This window comes from Saccostrea cucullata, unplaced genomic scaffold (assembly GCF_032062105.1).
Source record: "Saccostrea cucullata isolate Sc308-1 unplaced genomic scaffold, CSIRO_AGI_Scuc_v1 ctg35, whole genome shotgun sequence".
Lineage (NCBI taxonomy): Eukaryota > Metazoa > Mollusca > Bivalvia > Ostreida > Ostreidae > Saccostrea > Saccostrea cuccullata.
The window spans coordinates 424,094-434,271 of record NW_026930622.1 but is presented as its reverse complement, the minus strand read 5'-3'; the positions used below and the strand labels follow the sequence as shown (position 1 = coordinate 434,271).

General features: G+C 33.8%; 1 protein-coding gene across 1 annotated transcript; it reads right to left on the bottom strand.

Moving 5' to 3' along the window:
- Positions 1-657: 657 nt before the first annotated feature.
- LOC134229327 (uncharacterized) lies at positions 658-4,844 on the bottom strand. The gene is made up of 4 exons (XM_062711068.1): positions 4,759-4,844; positions 4,150-4,188; positions 2,752-2,909; positions 658-780 (listed from the first exon to the last, which is right to left on the bottom strand). Exons 1-4 carry the CDS (start codon positions 4,760-4,762, stop codon positions 658-660), a joined length of 324 nt encoding a protein of 107 aa, XP_062567052.1. The 5' UTR covers positions 4,763-4,844.
- Between the last annotated feature and the right edge of the window lie 5,334 nt (positions 4,845-10,178).

Here is a 10,178-nt window from a genome sequence, read left to right as displayed (position 1 = left end):
CGTTTCATGAGGGTGTGATTGTGTGTGTGTGTTTTTTTTTTCGGGGGGGGGGGGGGGGGGGGGGGGGGGGGGAGGCATTATTAACTTTAAAAAGGTATCGATTATGACCAAAACATTTTTAAAAATCTAATTCACACATAGGCGTCTGAACCGGGGGGGGGGGGGGGGGCTAGGGGGGCTTTAACCCCCAAACTTTTTTTTGCAAAAATAGACTTTTCTATGTATTGAAAATTGGGGTTTAACTTTTTTTTTGTTGGTTTAGCCCCCCCCCCCCCACTTTCAATTAGCCCCTGGGGCTCTGAGTCATAGATCACATAGTCACAGGGTCTGAGAATGTAATACTCAATGTGACGAATACATGCACTGTGTAAATTATAGAATTATTTTGACTTTTCCTTGGAAAGCCCAATATATACGAGTCAGTGTGTATTTAGAGGCAAACACCTTAGTGCGGGTATTACTGTCTCATGACAACATCTAGTTTAATATTCCAATGCTGTAAATTCCTTATTTGACGCAGATACAAAATATCGCGAAATTGCTAATAGACAGCAGATCGCGAGAAAAATAATTCGCAAGTGGGCGTTAAATTAAAGGAATTTTTACATGTACTTTAGCACCATGAAAATATAAGCGATTAACTTTCAAGTATTGATTTTATGTTTTATACTCCACCTTGCTCTCCATCATTTCTTGCTGAGTCTGTTCCAGTGTCCATAAAAGTAACCTGTTCTGTTCTTTAAGGTCTTTGCCATATTTCTCCAGAAGCTGAACTCGATCCTGTAACAAATCATTTGTGATCTGAATTCTTTATCATGAAATTATTTTTGATCATGAAACTGGCATTAATAGAAGCAACTTTACAATTGATAAGGTCTTTATTTCTTTTGGTAAATTCAGCATGACTCGCGTCATATAACTTCTTTGCTTGCATGTTTTAACTACACATCTCCCAGAAATTTACTTTTCCAAACAATACACAATAATATTAATTGTGATCAGATTCATGAACTTGGATTATTATATATTTGAAATATTCAAACATTTGAAGCAGTACAAGTTTACATAGCAGCATGCAACCAAACATTTTATTTAACACTGTCATGTAAGCTACTTCTGTCAACTTTCCAATACAGTACTACTGGGTACATTGTAATTTTTCTACTTTTTTCTTGTTTCTTTTTCTACAATGTTTGTTTATTTAGTATCATACCTGTAAAGTGTGTGTTTACCTTGTCCTTGTGGTAGGGAGAGGGCTAAATTAGCTAGGCTTTGCCTGCTGCCCTGAATCCCATTCACTTTGTGAATAAAATCTTGTATTAATAAATCACCCTTTTTAGTAACACAGAAGGTATTTAAATAGTCTTCCTACTAGAAATCTAGAATATTTCACTATGCATGATAAAATTAACACGGTACACCTGTTTGATTATAAAGTAAAAATAATAACGAGGGGCCCAGGGGCCTTATAGGTCACCTGAGTATCATGAAACAACTTTCCAACAATTGAATTGGTTTGTGTTTTAAATCAAAAGCCATGAAATTCACAATTTTAAAAGAGGCACTATTGCTTATCAGAACTATACACATATTTCAAAATTCTGGAAATTTTATCCTAATTTTTTTTTCATCATAAGTGGTTGATTAATACAAAAAGCAAATTACAAAGCAATGATTTATTTTCAGACTAAGTACCCCCAACCCCCACCGGAAAATTTTTTTAAAGAATTCAAGCATTTTCACTATATGTAATCATTATAGAACCCCATTCTAACAGCAGAACCCCTGACCCTGGGGCTTTGGAATTCACAAATCTGAAAGAGGCATCATTTCTCATCATAACTATGTACATAGTTGACTGGTTTAATACCCATGAGCAGAGAAGAAGATTTTTTAAGGAATAAATGTATTTTCACTATATAATCAATAGAGCCCCATCCTACCACTAGAACCCCTGACCCTGGGGCCATGAAATTCACAAATCTGAAAGAGGCAACCTTATTCAACATAACTATGTATTTGGTTTGTTTAATAAATACCCAGGAGCAAAAAAGAAGATTTTCAAAGAAATAATGCATTTTCCTATATAATTTATATAGCCCCACTCTAGCACCTAAGAACCACTCAGTGACCCTGTTGCCATGAAATTCACACTTTGGAAGGGTAGCCTTTTTAACATAACTATTTACTTGTTTAGTTTATTTAATGCCCAGGAGCAGAGAAGAAGATTTTCAACGAAATAATGCATTTTCACTATATAATCTATTTAGCCCCACCCTAGAACCCCTGATCCCAGGGCCATGAATTGCAAAATTTTGGTAAAGGACTCAATGCTGATTACAATCATGCAAACAGTTTGGCTGCATGATGTCCAGGAGTGAAGAAGAAGATTTTTAAAGATTGCATTAATTTTAGTGGTTTTGGCCCCACCCCTCAGGCACCAAGGGGACAATTTTTGTTCCCCTTCACCCATAGATGCTATACGCCAAATTTGGTTGAAATTGGTTGAGTGGTTGCACAGAAGAAGCTGAAAATGTTCAAATGTTAATGCACAACACACAACGCACGACGACGGATGAAAATGGATAGAAATAGGTCACTTGAGTTTACTCAGATGACTAAAAAGGCATTTTTTATTAAGTAAACAAGTTAAGGAAATTGATGTGCATTTTTGTGATTATGCAAAAAGTATGGAAGATATTGGCGCATATTTTATTATAAGAAATACAAATCAAAAGCCTTGGGTCTTACTTTCATTATTAGTGTTTCATCTGCACCACTTCTTGCTTTATCATCTATTTCTCTAAATAGCTTTTTATACACTTCATTAAGAACTCTGCCATGAGATTTCAATTCAGTTAAGTTGTTCTGACAGTTGCTGTGACAGCCACAGTCTCCTTCCAGGAAACCTTCAACAATAAAGTTATTATAATTATAGTTACTACAATCACTGACGATGGGAAAATCTTAATTTGAGAAATACACTAAATACACAAGCTTTTAACAGAATCAAACGATATTCTGATATTAACATTATGGAAGCAAATTCATTTCTTTTGTGTCATATAAGACGAGAATAAAGTTTCATTTTGGGAAAGACCTAGCATGTATTGGAAGAACATGTAAAAAGATTTAAGCAACTTTCGATAAATTAGAAAATAAATGAATGTGAATCAGTGATAATTCTGAAAAAAAGTCATCTTAGAATATAACTTAGGGCTAATTGAAACGGGGACCGTTACAAATGTTCTCCAAACCCTCCCCAACCCCCCTTTGGTGTTTTATTTCTGTAAGCTGGCGATATCAATAAATAAAACAAACTCCGACCTGTCAATTTTTTTTTCGGAGAGCTAGTTCTGAAGCTAAAGAAATTCATACATTTATGACTTTGACTCATCAATAATAGCAGCCACATAGCATCGTTTTTGAAAGTGGGGGGAGGGGCAGTCCGAGAATTTTGTTTTCGACTTACCTAAAAAATGTTGACAAGCAAAAAAAAATAATAATTGCCCAAACTTGAAAATCCTTCTTCGTGTGTGTGTGTGTGGGGGGGGGGGGGGGGGGGGGGGGGGGGGGGTAGAGGCCAACTTTTTTCAATGCCAACTACTAGTACTTTCAGTAACAATTTTTTTTATATTCATTATTACATTTCCCTATTATCACTTTCCTTTAGTATCAAGTGGGGGGGGGGGGGCAACCAGCCTTTCAATGAACTATTCCAATAGTAAAAGTAATATTTGCAAGCCCCCCTGCCCCCCTCCCCATCCCTGTTGCTACGTGCCAGAATAGACCTTTTCAAAATCTTTTGGAAGCCATTTTATGTTGACTTATGACTTAGTGGTTACTAGCTATGTTTGTTATTGAAATGCACTCTCAACCACTATTGATATAATTATTTCAATAGTGGTTTTATTTCAATAGTGGTTACTAACTATGTTTTCTATTGAAATGCACTCGCAACCACTATTGGTATAATTATTTCGATAGTGGTTTTATTTCAATAGTGGTTACTAACTATGTTTTCTACTGAAATACACTCTCAACCACTATTGATATAATTATTTCAATAGTGGTCGTATTTCAATAGTGGTTGCAACACAGCTATACTATGTAAACAGTATCATATGCAAAAACTTTCGTCAGACATACCTCCAGATATACTGGGTCCCACGTAAATGAAGCAGTCATCTGAAAGAAAATAACACATAATCAAAGACGTTAATTTGCCCGATTTATGAACATTAATTTACACTGTGCCCCATGGGCATTTTTACTTTTGACATAACAAATGAGATAGAACTTCCGTTTTGACATTTTATTAGCAGGGTATAACCTGTCTGTAAAGTTAAGCGAGGATTCAATTTTGGTATTACATTGTACATGTAATATAAGCGTTAGTTCTGGACCCGCCATCATATATAAGCATTATGACTACTTTTCTTAAGGCATATTTTTATTGATAAATAGGATGTTAGGAAGGCAGTATGTAAAACATCAAGCACATAAAAAAATACCTTTATATTTAATGCATACAAAATTTCTGCTAATAAAGTACATGTACAAAGTAAAAATGAAAATTAAAAATTCTCTTTTAAAAACAACATTTGTTTATATTCGATAATTCTCATTCCATAAATACATGTACAATGATTATCTTTCTTCCCGTTATTTCCCACAACGGCATCACTATAAATTATGTTAATTTACATTCGGAGTGAAGTCAAAAATTTGCTGCTTATTAATTTTGCGAACACTTACCCATCGTACTTCTTGTAGTGTACTGTTGATTGTTTCAACACTGTTGACAAATGTGTTTATGACGTCATAGTAACTGAACGTAATAATTAACTAACGTCACTTCCGAGTTCTTCGATTAAAGGAAGCGAGTCGCCCATGTGTCGCAGTGGTTGGAGCGTCTGCTCTAGAGTCGCGATGTAAGACGTCATGGTTTCAAATCCCACTGTGGAGACTGGTCCTTCGAATGAGACCGTATAAACCGAGGTCCCGTGTTGCAGTAGGTACTTGGCTACTGCTGGCACAAAACAAAGATCCCTTGCCGCTCAATGGCCGAGCACAGGACAAAAATTTGCAGCTCTCCACCGGCAAGTGTTCGGGTTTCCAAATGAGTGAAAAATTCTCGAGACGGACGTTTAACAACATACAATCAATTAGTCGAAAGAGACGAAATTATCAGTATATAGCCCCGCCCTAATGCATCTTTGGTTTATTTAACTTCGCAAAAGCAGTGAACAGACCTTTTTAAAACAAAGATCAATGAGAATATAAAAATAAATATTTATAAGAATATGTATTACAGAAGAGGAATTAAAAATGCATTTGGGGCTAATACGTGAGCTAGCTTTCTAAGTAGTAAGTAGCTGCAGAACTGTAGCTCTCTGCTTGAGAAAATTCGGACAGATAAAGCAGCTTGATCTGTCCGAATTTTCTCAAGCAGAGAGCTACAGTTCTGCAGCTAAGTAGTAAGTACATGTAATCAGTTGTCAAACCCCCTTCATTCTCCGACAAGTAATGCTGCGACCAGCCTGCGCCTGTTTGGCCTATGGAAGGGCGACCGCTTCATGTTATAGTACAAAATATATTCAGGATATGTGCAAATGTTACATTAAAAATTTAGAATTCAGAGAATTTGCAAGGGGGGAGATTGTTATAGTTATATAGTTTTAAATTCTCTGAATTCTAAAACTTTAATGTAACAGGTTCCTGTAAAGTGTTACGCAGTCCAGGTAGGGAAGAAAAGTCACGGTACATTTGACCATGTCCAATGATCATGTTGACAGTTTGCTTGTTGATAGTATTTTCATCAGGTAATTATTTAACTATTCATTTTATGTATTTGTCTTTTATTACCGCGAATACATTATAATAACTGAAAGTTATGAATGATCTACTGACTACGGATTTGAAAGCGATGAAAAAACGGTACGAGGGTGTCAGGATGTGACTAATATCCCAACATTGCCAAAAAAAAGCAGTCTTCCAAGAAATTATGAAAAATAAAATCCTTGCTTTTTTAGGCCTAATATTTGTAACATTGGAACATGTATTTAACTGTTCACGTTACCTTCTGTAAATGAAGTTTGATTTTTATTAATGTCTCATTTTCTAATTATACAGATTGTGCATGAAAAGAACATTCTTTATCAAGCATTTGCATTTAGCTAATTCAATCTGTAAATTTTACAATAGTTCCATATTGATTCTTCATTGATTATATATTCATTTCATTGAGTTTTCTCCTTCCTTAAATTTTATTGTAAAAATGAACACATATGATTTCAGATGATGGGACATTAATTGGAATAGATAAGAACCAAAAAAGTACTTCAGTGTTTCATTAAAGCCATATATGGCGTATGTACAGTGAAAATTAGTAGACTAAAATTATTAGAACTTATTGTTTGTATCATAACTTTATAAAAAGATAGAACTTTTCTGTAAATTACAAAATCTAAGTCAATTACGTTTCAAAGATATCACAATTTAATTTGGATTCTCGGAATTTTCTCCGACTCGGAAGAAAATACAAAAGATTTAAGGGGGATGTACGGTCACTTTTAGTGCAGTGAGAGCAAAATGTAAACATTTCTTCAAATGGCTAAAATACATTATATTTTGATCAAATTTTAAGTCTTTTTGATAAAGATACAATAAATATGCATAACCGAATGCATGTTGTGCATATATAATCTATACTTTTGCAGAAAAATGCTTTTGATATGCTCCTTAGAACTGCGCAGCTACAGAATTCAGCAGAGCTTTAAAAAATCCAAAAAAATATGCGAACTGTGCATTAATGTTCTCTCTACAACCATTTGTTGAGAAAATGTCTAAATTTTGCACTTTTAAATGATAATTTCAAGTTCAAAACAAGGTACCGTTGTCTTCAAAAAGAGTGTAAAGAACCATGAAAGTAGTTCATGGATAGCAGCACGTGGTCTATTTTTAGCACAGAATCTTGTTTTCCAGACCTCTTCTTAATATGGAGGGGCATAACAATCTTTAAATGTAGAAGAGAATTACAGTTGCAAAATATTTCAAATAATATGAACACTTTCAAAAGAGGAAAGGTGTTATAGTGTGGCCTGAAGTATATTTATTTAAGAAATGAATTTAATTTTTGAAGATTCATGAGGTTATGAACTACGACGCCTCACGCCGGCATATTTCATGAAGCGCGTTAGCGCTTCATGATAAATGTGCTGGCGTGAAGCGTTGTAATTCATATATCTCATGAATCTTCAAAAATTAAATTCATTTCTTATATTTACATTACTTTTCTGATGACTTGCCATAAATTTACGCCGTTCAACTGTCATTTTTAAAATAAAACAGTGTGCACTATATTTTTTGACGTCAAGAGCGGTATTATGACGTAACAATGGAGATATTCATGCTTATTCGTGATACATACCTAATGTAGTTCATGAGAAAATATACTGCATTTTATTTTGTAAAGAATCATAGGGGAAATTTATTGGAAATGTAAATATTTAGTATTATTATCGAACAGTTGTTAAATAGTTTACGTATTGATATAAAAATTTTTTTAACTCTTTGATTCCAGGTAAAAATGAGCACCATCAAAGTTAAAAATTAAGAGTTTGTAAGTTTGCCACAGATTAATTACATTATCTCTTAAAATTTTAATTATCACCAATAAAACACAAAGAAACATAAAATCGATACTCGTGAATGACCTTGTTTTAGTACCTACTAGTACGAATTTAAGCGTTATCAAAAAGTTCGCGAAATATCTCTATATCTACAGAACCACAATGCAGATTAGATAGCCAAACACAAGTTCTATAAATAGCATATGCTGAAGTTTTGCTCCTTGTTTGTGATGTCACAATCTGAAAATGACGTCTTTATTCAGGTACTTTTGACGAAAAATGGTTGTCTCAGTGGAACTCGTTCAACAAACGACTATAATATTTATGGCACATGTATATCTTAGAAATGCCTTTGAAGTAGCGTATAAGAATTTGTTCACAGTTTATTAAATGGCTTCCTATAATTTCAATCAATGATTGGATATCGTTTTAGTGAAGGAAGGCAGATGGTTAAATATGATACTTGTTATGTTGCCCGGTGAAAGCAAGTTTGAAAAGGGATGTGTTTTTAATAAAGCAATATGCTATCAAAGACCTCCATTTTACACTTTGAAAAATACTTGAATATTTCAACAATAATATAAATATCAAATTCCCAAAGATATTGTTTACTTTTTGATCAACCCTCGTATACTGTGTCAAATAAACATGCATTTACAATTTTCATTACAGAGGAGCAACAGTTGAAAAGGCATGAAATCATTCAGAGTGGGTTAGGAGATTTAATGAATAAATTTTTTTTTTCTATTTACCCATATTTTCAAAATTACAATTGTACTAAGTAAAGAGAAAAAATCAACATATAAACATCTTAAAAATGATGTTTGGTGGTCCTCTCAACTCAGGGAAAAATTATTGGGTCCGTATTTATAGGTGAGAAAAAAATTCCTTAAAATTCAAAAAGAATTGTTGACGGAAGAAAAAGAAAAAAATATCGTGTAATGGGATGTTGAAAAAATGAGTTGGGCCATTTCTAGGCAGTAGATCGGGAGAGAGGGCAACAAAATATTTTTATAACAAGTGGTCTTATAAGGCTAGTACATGTTCCATCAAATACTTAGTAATGCAAATTTTTTCAGTCTTTGACACTATTTTGAAAAACAAACATAGGATATTCGGGGGGGGGGGGGGGGGGGGGGGGGGGTTAGCAATCACTTTTTTTTTGCGATGATAGACATAGCATATGCAATGGACCTTTCTTTGCAAACATTGTGCTCGCTTCTAAATTTCATAGAAACAACTCATTATATTTTATCAAGCTTCGTATGTTCTATGAGCGAGAGCTTACAACGTTGTCAACTTAATGAGACATGATGCGTTTTTGTGTCCAAACATGACCCCATACAATGTGATGGTCATTGCAAACATTCTAGCTTTTTATGTGAGGTGACTATGAGGAAATCCTATAACTGCCTATTTTTTCTATAGATAGATCTAACTTCTAAACAAAATAGACATATGTACCAACTTTTCGAATGTAAGACATGTAATTACAATTTATTTTTCATGCACTGCATATTGTTTAACATTTTCAAATTAAATGCTAAGCATCCTCCTTGCAGTGCCCCATTTGAAAATAACTTATATCGCCACAGAAAAAAGACCCACCGTAAACACATATGTTTAGGACATTTTAATCCTTTTTTATTGAGTTTTAAAGAAACCAACAAATTATCAAGACTTGTTCCATAAAAATTAAATATAATCATGGTAATAAACGGATCTATCCACAGCAGATATATGCACATGCCAACCATGTGCTTAGTGGAATAATACTAACGAGGAATTTCGAGTTGTAAACAGAACAGTTTTTCCCGATTTGCTGGAATGAGGTTAAAATCGCGTTTTTTCATTAATCAGACGTTGCGATGCAACAAATAAAAGTAGTAAGTAATATAACCTAATGATTATTACTTAGTAATTTCTTGTCTTGATGTTATTATGGTCGCATTTATTCTAAAATCATTGTTATTCGAACTCTGTGTGACAGAGGAATGGCGGACGAAATAAACACGTGGCCTCAGGAAGACACCCATATGAAAAATCAAATTTTCAAGAATTATGGATAATGACAAGAAAAAAACGAAACAAATGATTGTAGCCATATTATCAATGAATCAAACTAACTCCATTTTCAATGCATTTTTCATCACATGAATGCTGTAGCTGCGCAGTTCTAACATGATTAATTTTCTTCTAATTAAGACAAAATAAACTTAATTATTTACTAATTTTGGTCTCTAACAGTAGGTAATTAGTGCATTATCAGTTTGAGTAACTTTGAGCTAGTTTAGTAGAGTATTAAGCGCATTCTTGGTATTTCTTAGTTTACACCAGACTAGATCCAATATGGCTTGTACATCCCCCTTAAATAACACAATACAGAGAAGATAAAATCGTATTATTAAATGAAACGAGGTGTTCTCCGTGTTCAGAATTGTATGAAAAGTTTTAATTTAAATGTAGTAAGTGTATTTCTTTACTTAATTTTGTATTTTTCAAAAATATATTTTATTGATCAGTTACGCCATATATGGCTTTAAA